Below are 26,903 nucleotides of genomic sequence, written 5' to 3'. Positions count from 1 at the left end.
CAATCCCCAATTGTCCAGTGCAATCTCCAATTGTCCAGTGCAATCCCCAATGTCCGGTGCAATCCCCAATTGTCCAGTGCAATCTCCATTTGTCCAGTGCAATCCCCAATTGTCCAGTGCAATCTCCAATTGTCCAGTGCAATCCCCAATTGTCCAGTGCAATCTCCAATTGTCCAGTGCAATCTCCAATTGTCCAGTGCAATCCCCAATTGTCCAGTGCAATCTCCAATTGTCCAGTGCAATCCCCAATTGTCTGGTGCAATTTCCAATTGTCCAGTGCAATCCCCAATTGTCCAGTGCAATCTCCAATTGTCCAGTGCAATCCCCAATTGTCCAGTGCAATCCCCAATTGTCCAGTGCAATCTCCAATTGTCCAGTGCACTCCCCAATTGTCTGGTGCAATTCCCTGTTGTCCAGTGCAATCCCCAATTGTCCAGTGCAATCCCCAATTGTCCAGTGCAACCCCCAATTGTCCAGTGCAATCCCCACTTGTCTGGTGCAATCCCTAATTGTCCAGTGCAATCCCCAGTTGTCCAGTGCAATCCCCAATTGTCCGGTGCAATCCCCAATTGTCTGGTGCAATCCCCAATTGTCTGGTGCACTCCCCAATTGTCTGGTGCAATCTCCAATTGTCCAGTGCAATCCCCAATTGTCTGGTGCACTCCCAATTGTCTGGTGCAATCCCTAATTGTCTGGTGCACTCCCCAATTGTCCAGTGCAATCTCCAATTGTCCAGTGCAATCCCCAATTGTCTGGTGCACTCCCCAATTGTCCAGTGCAATCCCCAATTGTCTGGTGCAATTCCCAATTGTCCAGTGCAATCTCCAATTGTCCAGTACAATCCCCAATTGTCTGGTGCAATCCCCAATTGTCTGGTGCAATCTCCAATTGTCCAGTGCAACCCCTAATTGTCTGGTGCAATTCCCAATTGTCCAGTGCAATCTCCAATTGTCCAGTACAATCTCCAATTGTCCAGTGCAATCCCCAATTGTCTGGTACACTCCCCAATTGTCTGGTGCAATCCCCAATTGTCCAGTGCAATCCCCAATTGTCCAGTGCAACCCCCAATTGTCCAGTGCAATCCCCACTTGTCTGGTGCAATCCCTAATTGTCCAGTGCAATCTCCAATTGTCCAGTGCAATCCCCAATTGTCCGGTGCAATCCCCAATTGTCTGGTGCAATCCCCAATTGTCTGGTGCACTCCCCAATTGTCTGGTGCACTCCCCAATTGTCCGGTGCAATCCCCAATTGTCTGGTGCAATCTCCAATTGTCCAGTGCAATCCCCAATTGTCTGGTGCACTCCCCAATTGTCTGGTGCAATCTCCAATTGTCCAGTGCAATCCCCAATTGTCTGGTGCAATCCCCAATTGTCCAGTGCAATCCCCAATTGTCTGGTGCAATTCCCAATTGTCCAGTGCAATCCCCAATTGTCCAGTGCAATCCCCAATTGTCCAGTGCAATCCCCAATTGTCTGGTGCAATCCCCAATTGTCCAGTGCAATCCCTAATTGTCCAGTGCAATCCCCAATTGTCCAGTGCAATCTCCAATTGTCCAGTGCAATCCCCAATTGTCTGGTGCACTCCCCAATTGTCCAGTGCAATCCCTAATTGTCCAGTGCAATCCCCAATTGTCTGGTGCAATCCCCAATTGTCTGGTGCACTCCCCAATTGTCTGGTGCAATCTCCAATTGTCCAGTGCAATCCCCAATTGTCTGGTGCACTCCCCAATTGTCTGGTGCAATCCCTAATTGTCTGGTGCACTCCCCAATTGTCCAGTGCAATATCCAATTGTCCAGTGCAATCCCCAATTGTCTGGTGCACTCCCCAATTGTCCAGTGCAATCCCCAATTGTCTGGTGCAATTCCCAATTGTCCAGTGCAATCTCCAATTGTCCAGTACAATCCCCAATTGTCTGGTGCAATCCCCAATTGTCTGGTGCAATCCCCAATTGTCTGGTGCAATCTCCAATTGTCCAGTGCAACCCCTAATTGTCTGGTGCAATTCCCAATTGTCCAGTGCAATCTCCAATTGTCCAGTACAATCTCCAATTGTCCAGTGCAATCCCCAATTGTCTGGTGCACTCCCCAATTGTCTGGTGCAATCCCCAATTGTCCAGTGCAATCCCCAATTGTCCAGTGCAACCCCCAATTGTCCAGTGCAATCCCCACTTGTCTGGTGCAATCCCTAATTGTCCAGTGCAATCCCCAATTGTCCGGTGCAATCCCCAATTGTCCGGTGCAATCCCCAATTGTCTGGTGCAATCCCCAATTGTCTGGTGCACTCCCCAAGTGTCTGGTGCAATCTCCAATTGTCCAGTGCAATCCCCAATTGTCTGGTGCACTCCCCAATTGTCTGGTGCAATCTCCAATTGTCCAGTGCAATCCCCAATTGTCCAGTGCAATCCCCAATTGTCCAGTGCAATCCCCAATTGTCTGGTGCAATTCCCAATTGTCCAGTGCAATCCCCAATTGTCCAGTGCAATCCCCAATTGTCCAGTGCAATCCCCAATTGTCCAGTGCAATCCCCAATTGTCCAGTGCAATCCCCAATTGTCCAGTGCAATCCCCAATTGTCTGGTGCAATCCCCAATTGTCCAGTGCAATCCCCAATTGTCCAGTGCAATCCCCAATTGTCCAGTGCAATCCCCAATTGTCTGGTGCAATCCCCAATTGTCTGGTGCAATCCCCAATTGTCCAGTGCAATCCCCAATTGTCTGGTGCAATCCCCAATTGTCTGGTGCAATCCCCAATTGTCTGGTGCAATTCCCAATTGTCCAGTGCAATCTCCAATTGTCCGGTGCAATCTCCAATTGTCTGGTGCAATCCCCAATTGTCTGGTGCAATTCCCAATTGTCCAGTGCAATCCCCAATTGTCTGGTGCAATCTCCAATTGTCCGGTGCAATCTCCAATTGTCTGGTGCAATCCCCAATTGTCTGGTGCAATTCCCAATTGTCCAGTGCAATCCCCAATTGTCCAGTGCAATCCCCAATTGTCCAGTGCAATCCCCAATTGTCCAGTGCAATCCCCAATTGTCTGGTGCAATCCCCAATTGTCTGGTGCAATCCCCAATTGTCTGGTGCAATCCCCAATTGTCTGGTGCAATCCCCAATTGTCCAGTGCAATCCCCAATTGTCTGGTGCAATCCCCAATTGTCTGGTGCAATCTCCAATTGTCCGGTGCAATCTCCAATTGTCTGGTGCAATCCCCAATTGTCCAGTGCAATCTCCAATTGTCCGGTGCAATCTCCAATTGTCTGGTGCAATCCCCAATTGTCCGGTGCAATCTCCAATTGTCTGGTGCAATCCCCAATTGTCTGGTGCAATCTCCAATTGTCCGGTGCAATCTCCAATTGTCTGGTGCAATCCCCAATTGTCTGGTGCAATTCCCAATTGTCCAGTGCAATCCCCAATTGTCCAGTGCAATCCCCAATTGTCCAGTGCAATCCCCAATTGTCTGGTGCAATCCCCAATTGTCTGGTGCAATCCCCAATTGTCTGGTGCAATCCCCAATTGTCTGGTGCAATCCCCAATTGTCTGGTGCAATCCCCAATTGTCCAGTGCAATCCCCAATTGTCTGGTGCAATCCCCAATTGTCTGGTGCAATCTCCAATTGTCCGGTGCAATCTCCAATTGTCTGGTGCAATCCCCAATTGTCCAGTGCAATCTCCAATTGTCCGGTGCAATCTCCAATTGTCTGGTGCAATCCCCAATTGTCCGGTGCAATCTCCAATTGTCTGGTGCAATCCCCAATTGTCTGGTGCAATCTCCAATTGTCCGGTGCAATCTCCAATTGTCTGGTGCAATCCCCAATTGTCTGGTGCAATCCCCAATTGTCTGGTGCAATCCCCAATTGTCCAGTGCAATCCCCAATTGTCCAGTGCAATCCCCAATTGTCCAGTGCAATCCCCAATTGTCTGGTGCAATCCCCAATTGTCTGGTGCAATCCCCAATTGTCTGGTGCAATCCCCAATTGTCTGGTGCAATCCCCAATTGTCTGGTGCAATCCCCAATTGTCTGGTGCAATTCCCAATTGTCCAGTGCAATCTCCAATTGTCCGGTGCAATCTCCAATTGTCTGGTGCAATCCCCAATTGTCCAGTGCAATCTCCAATTGTCCAGTGCAATTCCCAATTGTCTGGTGCAATCCCCAATTGTCCAGTGCAATCCCCAATTGTCCAGTGCAATCCCCAATTGTCCAGTGCAATCCCCAATTGTCCAGTGCAATCCCCAATTGTCCAGTGCAATTCCCAATTGTCTGGTGTACTCCCCAGTTGTCAGGTGCAATTCACAGTAGTCCGGTCCACTCCACTCCCCAATTGTCAAGGTTTCATTTATGTAGAAAAACTTGCAAACAAATGCTGGATGTTCGCTTTACTTGATTAACAAATCACAAATTTAACAATAAATAATGTTTGTTTTTATTCAGATATACAAGACAAATCAGAGCTCAACACAGAAGTATTTGGAATTTTATCGTGAGGTTGTACTTTCCACAGCTAGACTGGTTGCTGAATGGCAGGCTGTTGGATTTTGTCATGGGTAAGAAATGAAAACCATATAATGTTGTTATAAATTTTATGATTAGAACTTCAGTCAACATAGTCAAGGGATGAGAGCTGTACTCTGTCTATTGGTATCACCTTCTTATTAAACACTGTTTGAGTTTCATACTCAAATGAACCCTGGCTCATACTTTCTCAGATTTATTCATTTATTGATATCTTCAATTCTCTCATACTTATGAATATTTTTGTAATTTTCAATTGATTTTTAAAAATCACTAGTAGTCTAATTGTTTTGATATAGATTATATAGGTATCTCAGTAGACATCTCTAGACTTAATGAAGATTTTAATTTTTTAAATTTGAAAAATACTTTTGTAATTTTTTGTAAAAAATTGTACTATTAACTTCAGTGCTCTGGATAAGATGGCTTTGCCTTATTATAAATATATTAAATTCACTCTGAACACAGAACATTTCTATACTGTAGTACAGATTGCTTTCGAAATATGCACCCCTAACAGCGACACTATATCAAGTGACAGGCTGCTTGTTATGTTGCTTGGTCCCAAATTGATAAGAAGTATAATTTTTTTGTTCTTTTAGAAGTGCATATCAAATAAAGGCATATGTAAATTATGAAGGTGAAATCAACTTTTTTTTTTTAGTCTTCAAGCTGTATGTTTTTTTGTTTTTTTCATGTAAATATTTTTTTGTTCGACTTTTTATCTCTATTTATATACCGTCATCTACATAACCAAGAATTGAAACTTTAGTCATGCAATTATATTTTGTGAATAACAGAATTTAGAATAATAATTAAGAATAATAATTGAGAGGTATTCATAAAAAGTCTTATTATTCTTTTGAAATTGTTTTAGCATTAATTACAGTATTCAAAATTGATCACATTTATGTTATGTTTCCGGCAATTTGATGAAAATATCATCATGTTAATGCAAATACTTGGTGTCATAACTTTACTGTGTAAAATGTGTTTTCACAGGGATTCCATGCTGTTATCTGTAAAACTATATCTACAATGCATATACAGTTCATGCAATTCTTTGTTTTAACCTTACCTGTATCATCACAGATGAACGGAAAAGTATATGAGGGGCAAGGTCTGTCCTTGTTGTTTTTTGTTGTTGACTTCTGCATAAACTGTTCATCTATTTTCCTGTCTTCTTTTCAGAGTATTAAATACTGATAACATGAGTATTTTAGGATTAACTATTGATTATGGGCCGTATGGATTTATGGATAGATTTGATCAGGATTATATTTGTAATGGATCAGGTAATTATTGCTGGGAAAGGATTGACCAGCCTTGTTATTAGTCCAAGAAAATTGTTCAGCTTGGAATGTGTCTGAGTCCCTCATTAGTATGCAAGAATGTAGGAATATACCAGGAAAGTTGTTTTTCTGGAGTAAATTGTAGTGTATTTTACTTATGAAAGGTCAAAAAGTGAATGGAGATTTATGAAAATGTGCGAATGTTAACAGAATGATGTCGTTTGGTCACAGTTGCACAATAAATGATGGACTATTTTGGATGTAGCTATAAAATGTGTCACCAAAGTACTCACACATGTGCATGATTCCAATAGTTTGTGGTGTGAAGAAATGCCATTAGAAAATAAGTATTGTGTAATTTGTAGTGAGAATGTATTCAAACAGATTTATGTTTATGAATCTTGTTTCTTTTCAAAGTGTATTTATATAATAAAAATTGTTTATGAAAATATTTTTATATTTTTTTGATGGATTGAATTTACGAATGATGAGTTATTTTGTTACACCATCACTCCAATTATGTTTATTGTTATGTGCAAGTAACAGCTATATGTTTATGTGATTACTTCATTTTGAGTGACACAACTGATCTTGAATTGTAGATGATGGAGGACGATATGCTTTTAACAAACAACCTTCCATGTGCAAGTGGAATCTGAAAAAGTTTGCTGAGGCTTTAAGTGGTTACACTGAGCTAGACCAAGTGTTGCCATTAGAGATGTCTTTGACAGTGTTAGAGGAATATGAAGAGGAGTATCAGAAATGCTTTTTACAGAAGATGAGAAAAAAATTTGGTTTGGTTCGAAAGCAGTTAGAGACTGATATGTAAGTGACTTATTTCTACACAAAATGGCCGACTAGCATGTATGTATAACAAATGTGATCTTGATTTTGTTTTGAGTAGTCAATAAATGACTTTTAGTGAACAAATATCATTTTGGGTGTTGCAAATACCCTGTTCTAGTTATGCTAAGTGAAACTTGACATTTTGTTAGCTTTTAGCTGGCTTAAAAATAGCTTTAGGCAAAAAAATAAATATTTGTTTCTGCTGAGACATGACAGTTGAGAGTTAGCTTAGGAGTTATTAATAATGCATGGACTGTACTGTATTTGGTGATATTGCTGTATTTAGTGATATCGCTGCTGTATTTGTTGATATCGCTGCTGTATTTGATGATATCACTGTATTTGATGATATCGCTGCTGTATATGGTGATATCTCTATTTGGTGATATCACTGTATTTGATGATATCGCTGCTGTATTTGGTGATATCACTGTATTTGGTGATATCACTGTATTTGGTGATATCACTGTATTTGGTGATATCGCTGCTGTATTTGGTGATATCACTGTATTTTGTGATATCGCTGCTGTATTTGGTGATATCTCTGTATTTGGGGATATCACTGTATTTGGTGATATTGCTGCTGTAAATGGTGATATCACTGTATTTGGTGATATTGCTGCTGTTTGGTAATATTGTTGTATTTGGTTATATTGCTGTATTTGGTGATATTGCTGTATATGGCGATATCGCTGTATATGGCGATATTGCTATTTGGTTATGTCACTGTATTTGGTACATCACCTTATATGGTAATATTGCTCTTTATGGGTATATTGCTGTATATCATATGGGCTTATGGAATGTTTGCATAAACCATGATAATCATAAATGTACTGTATGTTTATGTCTTGTTCAATAAATCCATGTGTTGAATTGTTAATGCCATCTGTGTTTGTAAGAATATGGTTAAACATAAAACAAATAAAATAATATTATGTTTTCTATCAGAGATCTGGTGGACTCTTTTCTGCAGGCAATGCAGGATACAGGAGGTGATTACACCAACTGTTTCCGTTGTCTGAATCAATTAGACTTGCCTGGAGCTGACACCTATCACACATCTATGGAGAGAGTAACTAATATGTTGATGGCACAGTCATGCACTTTGGAAGAACTCAAGAACACTTGCAAACCAAGAATGGACCCAAGGTAGTCATGTTACAGTGTTATCTTTGATGGAATGTGAAATAATTAATAGAGAGAAATGTGTATGAGGGAGAATGTCTATTCACTGCACTGAATTTTAGCAATGGTAATCCAGAAAGCAGTTGGAAGAATCTATTGTTTACAAACTATATACTGTAAAATCTGTATTAGAAGCTGTGGCTTCTATTAAAATGGTACAATGCAACAGAGGGAATGCGGCTTTTAATAAAGCATCTACACATATGAGAAATTGTGATTTTTTGGTTCTTCCAGAAAAATGTCCAGCTTGAATTAATGCTCGGCCAGATAGCAAATTACTGTGCAGTTATATCATGTAACTCAGTGATATTTGGCAGAAAATTATACAGCATTATGGGTTTCAGTCCTCAGGGGCTCATTTTTTGGATCTTGATAAAATTGGCCTACAACCGGATGAAAAACCTGAAGATTTGTATCAGCGCATTATGGCATTTTATGAAGATAATTTATTGACCAAAGATGGCGATATTATACATCACAGTGACCAGGTTCCAGATGATGAAGATATGACCCCAACCCTTGAGAACACCATCATGTTTTTATGGTTACAACTCATTAACCCAGGACTCCCACAGTTAGTGAAGCAGAAATATGGTGCAGAACTACGTAATAAATCCTTGGCCTCTTTGAAACCCGAAATTTCGCAAGCCATGTCATCTCTATTGGACGAGTTACATAGTATTGAAGATACAAAGGTGCTTCGTACAGGTGCATTCAACCAACCAATCAGAAACCAAGTTAATTTTCGTGATCAGATGTGTGTTCTTTGTAGAAGAGCTGGGAGACCCGGACATTCCCCACATACACTGATAGACTGTAGGTACTTGCCCGAAGCAGATAAGCATGCAATCAGTCATCTCATTTAGTCACACTTGAAAATGAAGTGGAATACCAACTGTCACCTGAGGATATGGAACATGATTTACAGGATGAGTGTGTAGTTCCAAATGCCCTAATTGATCGGCCAACAACTCAGCGAGTTAATGTAATACAGTCTCCATTTTGGAATACATATTATCTTAGTATTCCCATTAAGGTGACTCTCGATACTGGGGTCACAACTAATTTAATCAGAGCCTCATTTGCTAAAGCTGTGAATTTGCCTATTAAACCAGCATCTCAGATGGCTCATCAGGCTGATGGAGTAACCCCACTTGATGTTATTGGAGAGGTCCACTGTCAGCTAACTACAAATAAGCACATATTCCAGATAGACGCATTAGTTGTGAAGCGACTTGATGTTGAGATTCTTGCCAGCAACCTTTTTCTTGTGGACAATGATGTAGCAACCCATCCAGCCAAAAGACAGGTCGTTATTAAGGGCATCGATATCATCTATTATTGCCCTCAACCTGATTGCACCGCTTTCATACGTCGTACTCAATCTTGTTTGCTTAGAAGTTCTACTCAACAGACAATTCTACCAGGTGAATTTATTCAGCTGGATATCCCAGAGGAATGGGAACCAGATTCTATACTAGCACTGGAACCTCAAATGGATAGTCAGGCCAATAAACATGTTAAATTCAGTAAAACGTGGCCTAGGAAATTCAGTCAGTTGGCCACACCCTCAGAGTTACTAACTCAACACCTGATCCAGTAGTGGTAAAACGACATGACCATTTGGGCCAAGTTCGCCCGATAACACCAGCATTAATGGAAAATACCCATAAGACAACTTCAATAGCACACAACCCACCGAAACTATTTCACCCACACTCATCTAGTGTATCCCTGGACCCAGACCACCAGCTTTCTGTGGATATTAAGGGCGAATTTGTAGATTTGCATTTACAATATCTAAGTATAACAGGGCTAGTGGAAAGATTGAAGCAGTGGTAAATATGGGCCCAGTCTTACCCCCACAAAGAAAGGGCAGACTCCCTCATTATAAACGTGCTACAATGATTGCATTACAAAATAAATTTGGTGAGCTCGAATCTGCAGGCGTATTCGCTAAACCAGAACAAGTCAATGTTACAGTAAAATATCTCAACCTGTCATTCTTAGTAAAAAAAACGAATGGCGGAAGCCGACTAGTAACATCATTCGGTGAAGTTGCCCAATACAGTAAGCCTGAACCATCTTTAATGCCGAGTGTGGATAATGTATTATGTGACATTGCCGAATGGAAGTACATGTATATTATTAATAAAAACAGATTTGAATCAGGCCTATTATCAAATCCCGCTAGCATCCAAGTCCATGAAATATTGTGGAGTGGCGACTCCATTTAAAGGAGTCAGGGTATATACACACTGTGCTATGGGTATGCCAGGATCCGAAAACAAAGAAGTTATGTGCAGAGTTCTGGGCGACTTTATCCAGGAAGGCTGTGCTTCGAAAATAGCTGATGATCTCTATGTTGGGGGTGGAACACCTGACAGTGTCTTACATAATTGGAGTCGCACACTTGAAGCACTGCACAATAATAATCTACATCTATCAGCTGGAAAGACCATAGTCTGTCCCAAATCTACAAATATTTTGGGTTGGATTTGGTCAAATGGCACAATTAAAGCTAGCCCACACAGAATTGCTACCCTCTCTTCAATTGATCCACCTAACAATGTCTCAGGTCTGAGGTCATTTATTGGAGCATACAAAGTCCTCAGCCGTGTTCTTAAAGGCTATGCTGACCTCATTGATCCTCTGGAGCAGGCAACAGCTGGACTACAATCAGCTGGTCTGAGAACCTATCAGGCTTTTTAATTCTAAATTGAAGAAACATCAAATTGCATGGCTGCGAAGTAGAAGCTTTGTGTATAGGGGCAGCTGTAAAGCACTTTGCTCCTTATATAATACAATCAAAACATAAAACACAGCTTTTGACCTTGTGTCCAGGCTTACGAGAAATTGAGACTGGGTGAGTTCTCGGCTAGTTCCAGAGTTACTACATTCTTGTCCACATTGAGCCGCTATATGATAGATGCTCAACATATAGCAGGAGTCTCAAATGTACCTACTGACTTTGCAAGTCGGCATCCCTCAGAATGTTTGGATCAATCTTTCCAAATTTGTAAGTTTGTTGAAGAGTTGGAGAGTAAGGGATATCACGCCATCACACGATCGACTCAGTTGTTCTTTCATTCTGTTCGTTTGTTTATTATTACTTCTCTGTACACGTCCTTGTTATAAGCCATTAAACTACGTCGGCACAATACAGCTTTGGTTTGTTTCAATTGCCGCTCAATTGTTCAAAAAAAAATTTGTGTGACTTCTATTAGAGATGCAGCTTCAAATACAGATTTGACATACTTTGGCACACAGCAGAATCAAAAACTCTGTCTTTACAATAATGTGTATGAATGTTTATTGATTTTATTTGTTTGCATTTATAAACTGATGAAGAGTGGATGTCATAAAAGTTTCTTGGTGCAAATGTGATAAGGTTTTCCATGTTTTAGCTTTGCTGACATCATAGATGACAGAGTGGAGCTGTTCATATATGTGATTGTACGTTCATCGCTTGTTCTCATCCATCAACAATTGCACTACTAGCTCAATTGCTTTTATACTTGGCATGTAGGAGGTACCTTTGGTGGACCTTTCTCAGATTTGTTTATTTCATGATGACATCATCAATTCTCTAATTTTGATGAATATTTTTGTCAGTTTGGGGAAAAAGTGATATTTTTGATTTCTTGTTAAAAACCGCAAGTCTGATTACATTGATATACATAAATGTACGCTCAGATTTGTTCATTTTGTGATGGTATTTTCAATTCTTTAATTGAAATGTGCATTGCTAACAGTGAAGCCATCACACTAGCCGAGACACTTCACTTGCATCACTTGTTACCTCCATCATTTTATTGCTGTGAGTCTCTTCAAACAAACCCCAAACATGTATACATGTACAGTACAGACTGTGAAGATATTTAATACTACTGAGTTTAACTTTTTCCCCACGAGTTCCCTGTTTCCATCACACATTCACAAAATAGTCACGTTTATAGCCTACACTTTCCTTCAGAAGATTGGGAAAAACTGAAAATTGACTCAAATTTAGCCTGTTCCAAAATTAGGGGAAAAAATACAGAAAAATTTGGGTGAGAATGTCTAATGAGGAAAAAGTTAATCGCTGTTGAAGACCTGTTATTTAGATAGTGCAGTAAACTATGTATTAGTAATCATTTTCTTGTCAAATTTGTAATCTATTATATATGTCTGTAATATTTCTGCCAAATTTGTTTAGAGGTGAGAGAAGAAATTAACATCCCAATGAATAAATAATCTGTGATATTGTGACTATAATTTGAATACATGTTTGCAGGGAATTGATGATGATTGTTATGTTGATGCAGACTAACCCTGATCTGTTGGCAAACCTTGGCAAAGGACAACACATGGTTGTTAAAGAGATGGAAAAAGTAGAAAAACTCAAGCAATTACAAGTAAGTACACTGAATAGGATGTCTTATGAAACTGTGAAAGGTAGATGACCATAATTTATAAACATATTTATTTGTAATACCGATCATCAGTTTCCATTCAAATTTGAATATTTAATGCATGCCTCCAGGCGACATAGCACAAGTCCACTCATCAGTAATATTAGTTAGAACTCATGATGGTATCACAATACCTTAAAACATTTATAACATGTCTAGATTTCTGCTGTTTACTGTAAGCGTTAGTGCATTGCTTCACCATCCTAAATAAATATATAAGAGATCTTAATGTGTCTCATTTCAGCTGTGATTTATATGTCTTGGAAATAGTACAATTATTTGTACAGTATTGTTCAATTTGTGTATAACTAAGGCACTCAGCTTGCTTCAAAATGGATTTAAATTAGTTTTAGAAAATTTATTACATTGATGCCAAATTCACAAACTTTACTGGTATGGTGTTCTTATTCTGACTTGTGGTTTGTTTGATTCATCTGTTTATTTACCAGGGTTTAACTTTACTGGTATGGTGTTCTTATTCTGACTTGTGGTTTGTTTGATTCATCTGTGTATTTACCAGGGTTTAACAGAGCAAGATAAAAAAAATAAAGATTTGAAGATCTGGTCAGCTTGGCTCGAGAAATACTCAGATAGACTGAGACTAGAATGTAAAGACATGCAAGACATAGAGGAACTGTCAAAGACTAGGGTAACTGCTATGAACTCCAACAACCCTAAATACATACTGCGTAATTATATAGCACACAATGCCATAACTTGTGCAGAAAAAGGAGACTTTTCTGAGGTCAGTATTAAAAGTGTTATTGTCAGAGTGTTAGGAATTGTTAATTTCACATGCTATGCAGTTGACCTTGGTCTCTGCTAACATTTGTCTGTAATTGATATAGCTTAATGACCTGGGTCAACTTTTCTCTGAAAGTCTATCATTGACTAGGGCTGTATCAAATTAATTCACTTCTACCAATGATGTCTCAGGCAAATTACTTATTACTCTTAGTAATAGTTTTCGTTTCAAAACATGTCATCACCCACAGAAAAGTCTGCATAACAATAATAGTATACAAAGGTATTCACATTTACTATATAGACTTGTGTTAGTTTTTCCTATTTGAAAATTGACAACACAATGAAGTATAATACTTAATCGTACATGGCTGTCAAGATCTTGTTGAAAGCGAGAGAATCACATGACTTGTTTTTGCCCTTCAAATATTGTTCTATTCTTCATCGCCATCACATTCCTTATTCACCTGACCTATGTAATTCTGATATTTGGGGCCAAAACATGAAAATCTGCAATTGTCAGCCCATTGTTTAAATAAATATTTTACTCAAGAAAAACAAGTCCTGTGGCTCTCATAACTATTCATGATTAGGCTATATATTAGCTCCCATGGCTAAAAAAGCATTTGGTAGAAATCCATGGTGTAGGCGAGTTCCAGCATCAAATTAGGTGTAAATTTTTGACTAATATCAGCAAAAAATATATGATAATTAAAAAGTGGTCAATGTATCACCCTAGATGACTTGTGTACTATGCCAAGTATATAACACAGTGCAACAGGAGTTAGTTCATGTACACTGCGTAATTGTCAATATTAGCATTTAATATGTTAATTTCTCAAATAAAATGGTTTAATAGTTCTAAATAATGTTTGTAATCAGCTCCAACTCCAACAAAATGGATGTAAACAAAACAAAACATGATTCACAGGTCACCGGTACTTGACTCAGCTTCACTTATGAGTGTAACAGCTGATATACATGTATACAATGAAGTACGCCCTCACACATCACGTTTCAGATCAAACAATGAGAGAAAGCTCATTGGCTTTAATACATATATTATGGGATGAAATAATAATGTGGGAATACATAACACATACCCCCCCCCCTCCTGCAATGTGAACCTGCATTTTTTCTCTGCTCATCATTAAAATGAAACAGATTACTATATTTCAACACATATATAATCCTGGGACCCATGCATAACTGTTATATCTCAAACTCTGTCGTATTTAGGAAGATGAAACCTGCATTATTATGAATATGTTAAACAAGAGATCTGAACAAAAATAACAGATGACCATATATGGTCACATAAACTCATTAATATGCATAACTGTCATTACTGACATGCAACCAGGGCCTTAATGAAGACATAAAACAAAAGATGTAATTAATATAAAAGATGTCTGTATATGATCATGTAACCTCATTAAAATGCATAAGCACATGGCTCATTGTATATTCTGAATCAATATCTCGATAACCAAACCAGGTAAATACATGGATCCAACAGTGTTTTGACCTTATGGTGCAAGTCATTCAAACTACCCTAATGGCCATCCGGTGACCACATTAATTATGGCATATGTCTGATGGCTTGGACCCTGCTGACACCACTTACAGCTTTACATATACATTGTTTTTTCACTGCTATAGCACTAGGATAGGATAGGATATTTTTATTTGGAACGTACACAAAAACAATGTTTGAGTAAAGTCCAATATAAGAAACAATAAGTAACACAACTAATCTGAAATCATTTTTTAAAATCTGAAATACAAAATTAGCTAAAATACTACAAACATATTTGTTTACACTTGAGAAAACATTGATAAACAATTCTCCATTTGGTAAGGTTTGATAATCAGGTGAGTATTTGAATTGTGCATAGAGGAATTTTTACCTATGTTCTGAAAAACTGTTATGTTCACAATGAAAAAAGTAAGTGTTTTTTATCACCCACATCATTAGAGTCACACTTGTTACATACCCTGTCTATTCTATTTATTCCCCTGTGAGGGCCTGTTTCAATTGGCAAGAAGTGGGCTGAAATACAGAATTTGGTTAAAACTTTATATGAAGTTTTTGTGGTAATATTTTGTCAGAAAATAGTTTTGATACAAAAACAGTAATCTCTGATTTGCTATTGCCAGTTCCGCTAAATAGATTAGTCAGAAAACTACCCCAAACTTCTGACCCATAAAGAATAACAGTTTACAGGCTAGACTCACTAAATGGCATTCGTTTGAATCCCAAAGCATTTTATACATTTTAAATGATGCTTTGTGAGCTTTCTCATACAACCTTGCTGTGGCTGCACTAAATTTCCCATTTGATTGAAAAGTGATGGCAAGGTTTATAAAAATTCACACATTCGAATTGAAATTTGTCTTCAAGGTTTTTACCAGTGCTGTTGAAAACTATAATTTTAGATTTGTTTATGTTAACCTTTAATTTCCATTTCTGGCAGTAATTTTGAATGGCATCAATGCCCTTCTGTAGACCATCATGACTAGTAGATATTAACAGAAAATCATCTGCATATAAAATACAGTTAAATTTCACACCATTCAGGTCCACTGGGTCAAAATTGTTAACAACATCATAAATACCATTGACATATTAAATATTAAACAACTGGGGACTTGCAGCCTTACAGCTTTGCTTTACACCTATATTAGAATCAAAGTATGGTGTAATTCCCCTATTCATTTTTATGCTATAGTTTGTATTTTTATCCTCGGGTGGAGCTATGTCACAAGACGTTCCACGTTGCTAAGACGCGCACCACTGTACATGCATTTCTATGGGCTCTGTGTGCACTGCTGTGGAACAACGGTCGAGCCGGTGAAAATTCAAGAAAACAATACAAACTCAACTTTGAAGTAATTATGTTACACATGTAGCACTAATCTTGTTATACTGTTCAGGGGAGTCTCAACAACCATCCCAAAGTACCGTTTTCTGCGAGTTTTTGGCCTTTGCTTACACCGCAAGGGTTGCCCAGCGTTGCCCGGATGTCCGCCCCAAGGATTGACTTAATCAAATTATAGAAGTTCCCCCCAATGCCTATATGCAGTAGTTTATATACATATTAAAAAACAAAAGTATATTATTATTTACTCTAGAGGGCAGAATTAACTCCATAATAATTCAATTTTTTCAGTGATTGTTCATGTTCTTTCAATGTCACATATGTGAAAATGAGAATATTTCAATATTTGAGAAACATTTTATTTTACATCAAATGCAATTTCTATATTTCAGGTTAGAAGGGTGCTGAAACTACTGGAGCATCCATATGATGATGGCACACAGGTTGATGACGTCACAATGCAATTAGAACAGCACAATATAGAAAGCTCATCATCTGCTGAACAAGGTGTGCAGTGTTTTATATTTCTCAGTTATGTAATGTCTGGTGCTCTGCAGTATTTATCAGTTATGTAATGTCTGGTGCTCTGCAGCATTTATCAGTTATGAAATGTCTGATACTCTGCAGTGTTTATCAGTTATGAAATGTCTGGTGCTCTGCAGTATTTATCAGTTATGAAATGTCTGGTACTCTGCAGTGTTTATCAGTTATGAAATGTCTGGTGCTCTGCAGTGTTTATCAGTTATGAAATGTCTGGTACTCTGCAGTGTTTATCAGTTATGAAATGTCTGGTGCTCTGCAGTATTTATCAGTTATGAAATGTCTGGTACTCTGCAGTATTTATCAGTTATGAAATGTCTGGTGCTCTGCAGTGTTTATCAGTTATGAAATGTCTGGTACTGTGCAGTATTTATCAGTTATGAAATGTCTGGTGCTCTGCAGTGTTTATCAGTTATGAAATGTCTGGTACTCTGCAGTATTTATCAGTTATGAAATGTCTGGTGCTCTGCAGTATTTATCAGTTATGTAATGTCTGGTGCTCTGCAGAGTTTATCAGTTATGAAATGTCTGGTACTCTGCAGTATTTATCAGTTATGAAATGTCTGGTACTGTGCAGTGTTTATCAGTTATGAAATGTCTGGTACTCTGCAGTATTTATCAGTTATGAAATGTCTGGTGCTCTGCAGTGTTTATTAGTTATGAAACTTCTGGTACTCTGCAGTATTTATCAGTTATGAAATGTCTGGTACTCTGCAGTATTTATCAGTTATGAAACGTCTGGTACTCTGCAGTATTTATCAGTTATGAAATGTCTGGTACTCTGCAGTATTTATCAGTTATGAAATGTCTGGTGCTCTGCAGTATTTATCAGTTATGAAATGTATGGTGCTCTGCAGTGTTTATCAGTTATGAAATGTCTGGTACTCTGCAGTGTTTATCAGTTATGAAATGTCTGGTACTGTGCAGTATTTATCAGTTATGAAATGTCTGGTGCTCTGCAGTATTTATCAGTTATGAAATGTCTGGTGCTCTGCAGTATTTATCAGTTATGAAATGTCTGGTACTTTGCAGTATTTATCAGTTATGAAATGTCTGGTACTCTGCAGTGTTTATCAGTTATGAAATGTCTGGTACTCTGCAGTATTTATCAGTTATGAAATGTCTGGTGCTCTGCAGTATTTATCAGTTATGAAATATCTGGTACTCTGCAGTATTTATCAGTTATGAAACGTCTGGTACTCTGCAGTATTTATCAGTTATGAAATGTCTGGTACTCTGCAGTATTTATCAGTTATGAAATGTCTGGTGATCTGCAATATTTATCAGTTATGTAATGTCTGGTACTCTGCAGTATTTATCAGTTATGAAATGTCTGGTACTCTGCGGTGTTTATCAGTTATGAAATGTCTGGTACTCTGCAGTATTTATCAGTTATGAAATGTCTGGTACTCTGCAGTATTTATCAGTTATGTAATGTCTGGTACTCTGCAGTATTTATCAGTTATGAAATATCTGGTGCTCTGCAGAGTTTATCAGTTATGAAATGTCTGGTACTGTGCAGTATTTATCAGTTATGAAATGTCTAGTACTCTGCAGTGTTTATCAGTTATGAAATGTCTGGTACTCTGCAATATTTATCAGTTATGAAATGTCTGGTACTGTGCAGTATTTATCAGTTATGAAATGTCTGGTACTCTGCAGTGTTTATCAGTTATGAAATATCTGGTACTCTGCAGTATTTATCAGTTATGAAATATATGGTACTCTGCAGTATTTATCAGTTATGAAATGTCTGGTGCTCTACAGTGTTTATCAGTTATGAAATGTCTGGTGCTCTGCAGTGTTTATCAGTTATGAAATGTCTGGTACTCTGCAGTATTTATCAGTTATGAAATGTCTGGTGCTCTGCAGTATTTATCAGTTATGAAATGTCTGGTGCTCTGCAGTGTTTATTAGTTATGAAATGTCTGGTGCTCTGCAGTGTTTATTAGTTATGAAACGTCTGGTACTCTTCAGTATTTATCAGTTATGAAATGTCTGGTACTTTGCAGTGTTTATCAGTTATGAAATGTCTGGTACTCTGCAGTATTTATCAGTTATGATATGTCTGGTGCGCTGCAGTGTTTAATAGTTATGAAATGTCTGGTACTCTGCAGTATTTATCAGTTATGAAATGTCTGGTGCGCTGCAGTGTTTAATAGTTATGAAATGTCTGGTACTCTGCAGTATTTATCAGTTATGAAATGTCTGGTACTCCGCAGTATTTATCAGTTATGAAACGTCTGGTACTCTGCAGTGTTTATCAGTTATGAAATGTCTGGTACTCTGCAGTATTTATCAGTTATGAAATGTCTGGTACTCTGCAGTATTTATCAGTTATTAAATATCTGGTGCTCTGCAGTGTTTATCAGTTATGAAATATCTGGTGCTCTGCAGTGTTTATCAGTTATGAAATGTCTGGTACTCTGCAGTGTTTATCAGTTATGAAATGTCTGGTACTGTGCAGTGTTTATCAGTTATGAAATGTCTGGTGCTCTGCAGTGTTTATCAGTTATGAAATGTCTGGTACTGTGCAGTGTTTATCAGTTATGAAATGTATGGTACTCTGCAGTATTTATCAGTTATGAAATGTCTGGTACTCTGCAGTGTTTATCAGTTATGAAATGTCTGGTACTCTGCAGTATTTATCAGTTATGAAATGTCTGGTACTCTGCAGTATTTATCAGTTATGAAATGTCTGGTGCTCTGCAGTATTTATCAGTTATGAAATGTATGGTGCTCTGCAGTATTTATCAGTTATGAAATGTCTGGTGCTCTGCAGTGTTTATCAGTTATGAAATGTCTGGTGCTCTGCAGTATTTATCAGTTATGAAATGTCTGGTGCTCTGCAGTGTTTATCAGTTATGAAATGTCTGGTACTCTGCAGTGTTTATCAGTTATGAAATGTCTGGTACTGTGCAGTATTTATCAGTTATGAAATGTCTGGTGCTCTGCAGTATTTATCAGTTATGAAATGTCTGGTGCTCTGCAGTATTTATCAGTTATGAAATGTCTGGTACTTTGCAGTATTTATCAGTTATGAAATGTCTGGTACTCTGCAGTGTTTATCAGTTATGAAATGTCTGGTACTTTGCAGTATTTATCAGTTATGAAATGTCTGGTGCTCTGCAGTATTTATCAGTTATGAAATATCTGGTACTCTGCAGTATTTATCAGTTATGAAACGTCTGGTACTCTGCAGTATTTATCAGTTATGAAATGTCTGGTACTCTGCAGTATTTATCAGTTATGAAATGTCTGGTGATCTGCAATATTTATCAGTTATGTAATGTCTGGTACTCTGCAGTATTTATCAGTTATGAAATGTCTGGTACTCTGCGGTGTTTATCAGTTATGAAATGTCTGGTACTCTGCAGTATTTATCAGTTATGAAATGTCTGGTACTCTGCAGTATTTATCAGTTATGTAATGTCTGGTACTCTGCAGTATTTATCAGTTATGAAATGTCTGGTGCTCTGCAGAGTTTATCAGTTATGAAATGTCTGGTACTGTGCAGTATTTATCAGTTATGAAATGTCTAGTACTCTGCAGTGTTTATCAGTTATGAAATGTCTGGTACTCTGCAATATTTATCAGTTATGAAATGTCTGGTACTGTGCAGTATTTATCAGTTATGAAATGTCTGGTACTCTGCAGTGTTTATCAGTTATGAAATATCTGGTACTCTGCAGTATTTATCAGTTATGAAATATATGGTACTCTGCAGTATTTATCAGTTATGAAATGTCTGGTGCTCTGCAGTGTTTATCAGTTATGAAATGTCTGGTGCTCTGCAGTGTTTATCAGTTATGAAATGTCTGGTACTCTGCAGTATTTATCAGTTATGAAATGTCTGGTGCTCTGCAGTATTTATCAGTTATGAAATGTCTGGTGCTCTGCAGTGTTTATTAGTTATGAAATGTCTGGTGCTCTGCAGTGTTTATTAGTTATGAAACGTCTGGTACTCTTCAGTATTTATCAGTTATGAAATGTCTGGTACTTTGCAGTGTTTATCAGTTATGAAATGTCTGGTACTCTGCAGTATTTATCAGTTATGAAATGTCTGGTGCGCTGCAGTGTTTAATAGTTATGAAATGTCTGGTACTCTGCAGTATTTATCAGTTATGAAATGTCTGGTGCGCTGCAGTGTTTAATAGTTATGAAATGTCTGGTACTCTGCAGTATTTATCAGTTATGAAATGTCTGGTACTCCGCAGTATTTATCAGTTATGAAACGTCTGGTACTCTGCAGTGTTTATCAGTTATGAAATGTCTGGTACTCTGCAGTATTTATCAGTTATGAAATGTCTGGTACTCTGCAGTATTTATCAGTTATTAAATATCTGGTGCTCTGCAGTGTTTATCAGTTATGAAATATCTGGTGCTCTGCAGTGTTTATCAGTTATGAAATGTCTGGTACTCTGCAGTGTTTATCAGTTATGAAATGTCTGGTACTGTGCAGTGTTTATCAGTTATGAAATGTCTGGTGCTCTGCAGTGTTTATCAGTTATGAAATGTCTGGTACTGTGCAGTGTTTATCAGTTATGAAATGTATGGTACTGTGCAGTGTTTATCAGTTATGAAATGTATGGTACTCTGCAGTATTTATCAGTTATGAAATGTCTGGTACTCTGCAGTGTTTATCATTTATGAAATGTCTGGTACTCTGCAGTATTTATCAGTTATGAAATGTCTGGTACTCTGCAGTATTTATCAGTTATGAAATGTCTGGTGCTCTGCAGTATTTATCAGTTATGAAATGTCTGGTGCTCTGCAGTATTTATCAGTTATGAAATGTCTGGTGCTCTGCAGTGTTTATCAGTTATGAAATGTCTGGTGCTCTGCAGTATTTATCAGTTATGAAATGTCTGGTGCTCTGCAGTGTTTATTAGTTATGAAATGTCTGGTGCTCTGCAGTGTTTATTAGTTATGAAACGTCTGGTACTCTGCAGTATTTATCAGTTATGAAATGTCTGGTACTTTGCAGTGTTTATCAGTTATGAAATGTCTGGTACTCTGCAGTATTTATCAGTTATGAAATGTCTGGTGCGCTGCAGTGTTTAATAGTTATGAAATGTCTGGTACTCTGCAGTATTTATCAGTTATGAAATGTCTGGTACTCCGCAGTATTTATCAGTTATGAAACGTCTGGTACTCTGCAGTGTTTATCAGTTATGAAATGTCTGGTACTGTGCAGTGTTTATCAGTTATGAAATGTATGGTACTCTGCAGTATTTATCAGTTATGAAATGTCTGGTACTCTGCAGTATTTATCAGTTATGAAATGTCTGGTACTCTGCAGTATTTATCAGTTATGAAATGTCTGGTGCTCTGCAGTGTTTATCAGTTATGAAATGTATGGTACTGTGCAGTGTTTATCAGTTATGAAATATCTGGTACTCTGCAGTGTTTATCAGTTATGAAATGTCTGGTACTCTGCAGTATTTATCAGTTATGAAATGTCTGGTACTCTGCAGTATTTATCAGTTATGAAATGTCTGGTGCTCTGCAGTATTTATCAGTTATGAAATATCTGGTACTCTGCAGTATTTATCAGTTATGAAATGTCTGGTGCTCTGCAGTATTTATCAGTTATGAAATGTCTGGTGCTCTGCAGTGTTTATCAGTTATGAAATGTCTGGTACTCTACAGTATTTATCAGTTATGAAATATATGGTACTGTGCAGTATTTATCAGTTATGAAATGTCTGATACTCTGCAGTGTTTATCCGTTATGAAATGTCTGGTACTCTGCAGTATTTATCAGTTATGAAATGTCTGGTGCTTTGCAGTATTTATCAGTTATGTAATGTGTGGTGCTCTGCAGAGTTTATCAGTTATGAAACGTCTGGTACTCTGCAGTATTTATCAGTTATGAAATGTCTGGTGCTCTGCAGTATTTATCAGTTATGTAATGTCTGGTGCTCTGCAGTGTTTATCAGTTATGAAACATCTGGTACTCTGCAGTATTATTCAGTTATGAAATGTCTGGTGCTCTGCAGTATTTATCAGTTATGAAATGTCTGGTGCTCTGCAGTGTTTATTAGTTATGAAACATCTGGTACTCTGCAGTATTTATCAGTTATGAAATTCTGGTACTCTGCAGTATTTATCAGTTCTGAAATGTATGGTGATCTGCAATATATATCAGTTATGAAATAAATGGTACTCTGCGGTGTTTATCAGTGATGAAATGTCTGGTACTCTGCGGTGTTTATCAGTTATGAAATGTCTGGTACTCTGCAGTATTTATCAGTTATGAAATGTCTGGTACTCTGCAGTATTTATCAGTTATGAAATATCTGGTGCTCTGCAGTGTTTATCAGTTATGAAATGTATGGTACTGTGCAGTGTTTATCAGTTATGAAATGTCTGGTACTCTGCAGTATTTATCAGTTATGAAATGTCTGGTACTGTGCAGTGTTTATCAGTTATGAAATGTCTGGTGCTCTGCAGTGTTTATCAGTTATGAAATGTCTGGTACTCTGCAGTATTTATCAGTTATGAAATGTATGGTGATCTGCAGTGTTTATCAGTTATGAAATGTCTGGTGCTCTGCAGTATTTATCAGTTATGAAATATCTGGTACTCTGCAGTGTTTATCAGTTATGAAATGTCTGGTACTCTGCAGTATTTATCAGTTATGAAATGTCTGGTACTCTGCAGTATTTATCAGTTATGAAATGTCTGGTGCTCTGCAGTATTTATCAGTTATGAAATGTATGGTGCTCTGCAGTATTTATCAGTTATGAAATGTCTGGTGCTCTGCAGTGTTTATCAGTTATGAAATGTCTGGTACTCTGCAGTATTTATCAGTTATGAAACGTCTGGTACTCTGCAGTATTTATCAGTTATGAAATATATGGTACTGTGCAGTATTTATCAGTTATGAAATGTCTGGTACTCTGCAGTATTTATCAGTTATGAAATGTCTGGTGCTCTGCAGAGTTTATCAGTTATGAAATGTCTGGTACTCTGCAGTACTTATCAGTTATGAAATGTCTGGTGCTCTGCAGTGTTTATCAGTTATGAAATGTCTGGTACTCTGCAGTGTTTATCAGTTATGAAATGTCTGGTACTCTGCAGTGTTTATCAGATATGAAACGTCTGGTACTATACTGTATTTATTAGTTATGAAATGTCTGGTGCTCTGCAGTATTTATCAGTTATGAAATGTCTGGTACTCTGCAGTATTTATCAGTTACGAAATGTCTGGTACTGTGCAGTGTTTATCAGTTATGAAATGTCTGGTGCTCTGCAGTATTTATCAGTTATGAAATGTCTGGTATGCTGCAGTATTTGTCAGTTACGAAATGTCTGGTACTCTGCAGTATTTATCAGTTATGAAATGTCTGGTGCTCTGCTGTATTTATCAGTTATGAAATGTCAGTGTTTATCAGTTATGAAATGTCTGGTACTCTGCAGTATTTATCAGTTATGAAATGTCTGGTACTCTGCAGTGTTTATCAGTTATGAAATGTTTGGTGCTCTGCTGTATTTATCAGTTATGAAATGTCTGGTACTCTGCGGTATTTATTAGTTATGAAATGTATGGTGCTCTGCAGTATTTATCAGTTATGAAATGTATGGTGCTCTGCAGTGTTTATCAGTTATGAAATGTCTGGTACTCTGCAGTGTTTATCAGTTATGAAATGTCTGGTACTGTGCAGTGTTTATCAGTTATGAAATGTCTGGTGCTCTGCAGTATTTATCAGTTATGAAATGTCTGGTACTTTGCAGTATTTATCAGTTATGAAATGTCTGGTACTCTGCAGTGTTTATCAGTTATGATATGTCTGGTACTCTGCAGTATTTATCAGTTATGAAATGTCTGGTACTCTGCAGTATTTATCAGTTCTGAAATGTATGGTGATCTGCAATATATATCAGTTATGAAATATCTAGTACTCTGCGGTGTTTATCAGTTATGAAATGTCTGGTACTCTGCGGTGTTTATCAGTTATGAAATGTCTGGTACTCTGCAGTATTTATCAGTTATGAAATGTCTGGTACTCTGCAGTATTTATCAGTTATGAAATATCTGGTGCTCTGCAGTGTTTATCAGTTATGAAATGTATGGTACTGTGCAGTGTTTATCAGTTATGAAATGTCTGGTACTCTGCAGTATTTATCAGTTATGAAATGTCTGGTACTGTGCAGTGTTTATCAGTTATGAAATGTCTGGTGCTCTGCAGTGTTTATCAGTTATGAAATGTCTGGTACTCTGCAGTATTTATCAGTTATGAAATGTATGGTGATCTGCAGTGTTTATCAGTTATGAAATGTCTGGTGCTCTGCAGTATTTATCAGTTATGAAATATCTGGTACTCTGCAGTGTTTATCAGTTATGAAATGTCTGGTACTCTGCAGTATTTATCAGTTATGAAATGTCTGGTACTCTGCAGTATTTATCAGTTATGAAATGTCTGGTACTCTGCAGTATTTATCAGTTACGAAATGTCTGGTACTCTGCAGTATTTATCAGTTATGAAATGTCTGGTACTCTGCAGTGTTTATCAGTTATGAAATGTCTGGTACTGTGCAGTGTTTATCAGTTATGAAATGTCTGGTGCTCTGCAGTATTTATCAGTTATGAAATGTCTGGTACTTTGCAGTATTTATCAGTTATGAAATGTCTGGTACTCTGCAGTGTTTATCAGTTATGATATGTCTGGTACTCTGCAGTATTTATCAGTTATGAAATGTCTGGTACTCTGCAGTATTTATCAGTTCTGAAATGTATGGTGATCTGCAATATATATCAGTTATGAAATATCTAGTACTCTGCGGTGTTTATCAGTTATGAAATGTCTGGTACTCTGCGGTGTTTATCAGTTATGAAATGTCTGGTACTCTGCAGTATTTATCAGTTATGAAATGTCTGGTACTCTGCAGTATTTATCAGTTATGAAATATCTGGTGCTCTGCAGTGTTTATCAGTTATGAAATGTATGGTACTGTGCAGTGTTTATCAGTTATGAAATGTCTGGTACTCTGCAGTATTTATCAGTTATGAAATGTCTGGTACTGTGCAGTGTTTATCAGTTATGAAATGTCTGGTGCTCTGCAGTGTTTATCAGTTATGAAATGTCTGGTACTCTGCAGTATTTATCAGTTATGAAATGTATGGTGATCTGCAGTGTTTATCAGTTATGAAATGTCTGGTGCTCTGCAGTATTTATCAGTTATGAAATATCTGGTACTCTGCAGTGTTTATCAGTTATGAAATGTCTGGTACTCTGCAGTATTTATCAGTTATGAAATGTCTGGTACTCTGCAGTATTTATCAGTTATGAAATGTCTGGTGCTCTGCAGTATTTATCAGTTATGAAATGTATGGTGCTCTGCAGTATTTATCAGTTATGAAATGTCTGGTGCTCTGCAGTATTTATCAGTTATGAAATGTCTGGTACTCTGCAGTATTTATCAGTTATGAAACATCTGGTACTCTGCAGTATTTATCAGTTATGAAATATATGGTACTCTGCAGTATTTATCAGTTATGAAATGTCTGGTACTCTGCAGTATTTATCAGTTATGAAATGTCTGGTGCTCTGCAGAGTTTATCAGTTATGAAATGTCTGGTACTCTGCAGTACTTATCAGTTATGAAATGTCTGGTGCTCTGCAGTGTTTATCAGTTATGAAATGTCTGGTACTCTGCAGTGTTTATCAGTTATGAAATGTCTGGTACTCTGCAGTGTTTATCAGATATGAAACGTCTGGTACTATGCAGTATTTATTAGTTATGAAATGTCTGGTGCTCTGCAGTATTTATCAGTTATGAAATGTCTGGTACTCTGCAGTATTTATCAGTTACGAAATGTCTGGTACTGTGCAGTGTTTATCAGTTATGAAATGTCTGGTGCTCTGCAGTATTTATCAGTTATGAAATGTCTGGTACTCTGCAGTATTTATCAGTTATGAAATGTCTGGTACTCTGCAGTGTTTATCAGTTATGAAATGTTTGGTGCTCTGCTGTATTTATCAGTTATGAAATGTCTGGTGCTCTGCAGTACTTATCAGTTATGAAATGTCTGGTACTCTGCGGTATTTATCAGTTATGAAATGTCTAGCACTCTGCAGTGTTTATCAGTTATGGAATGTCTGGTACTCTGCAGTATTTATCAGTTATGAAATGTCTAGTACTCTGCAGTGTTTATCAGTTATGAAATGTCTGGTGCTCTGCAGTATTTATCAGTTATGAAATGTCTGGTACTCTGCAGTATTCATCAGTTATGAAACGTCTGGTACTGTGCAGTATTTATCAGTTATGAAATATATGGTACTGTGCAGTATTTATCAGTTATGAAATGTCTGGTACTCTGCAGTATTTATCAGTTATGAAATGTCTGGTGCTCTGCAGTGTTTATCAGTTATGAAATGTCTGGTACTCTGCAGTACTTATCAGTTATGAAATGTCTGGTGCTCTGCAGTATATATCAGTTATGTAA

At 37.6% G+C, this 26,903-nt stretch overlaps 1 protein-coding gene across 2 annotated transcripts in view; it reads left to right on the top strand.

Moving 5' to 3' along the window:
- The window catches only part of LOC100378334 (protein adenylyltransferase SelO, mitochondrial-like), a 71,654-nt gene that overhangs the window by 28,092 nt on the left and 16,659 nt on the right, over nt 1-26,903 (top strand). For both annotated transcript variants that reach the window (XM_085496721.1, XM_085496720.1), the window contains exons 5-11: nt 4,424-4,536; nt 5,696-5,799; nt 6,399-6,621; nt 7,594-7,794; nt 12,107-12,227; nt 12,805-13,029; nt 16,303-16,417. In XM_085496721.1, the coding sequence (XP_085352847.1) occupies nt 4,424-4,536; nt 5,696-5,799; nt 6,399-6,621; nt 7,594-7,794; nt 12,107-12,227; nt 12,805-13,029; nt 16,303-16,417 (1,102 nt within the window). The remainder of the gene's footprint in view (nt 1-4,423; nt 4,537-5,695; nt 5,800-6,398; nt 6,622-7,593; nt 7,795-12,106; nt 12,228-12,804; nt 13,030-16,302; nt 16,418-26,903) is intronic.

The sequence above is a fragment of the Saccoglossus kowalevskii genome, chromosome 3 (assembly GCF_978046115.1).
Source record: "Saccoglossus kowalevskii chromosome 3, keSacKowa6.1, whole genome shotgun sequence".
In the NCBI taxonomy this organism is placed as follows: Eukaryota; Metazoa; Hemichordata; class Enteropneusta; family Harrimaniidae; genus Saccoglossus; species Saccoglossus kowalevskii.
The sequence above is the reverse complement of the archived record's forward strand: the minus strand, read 5'-3'. Positions and strand labels throughout refer to the sequence as shown.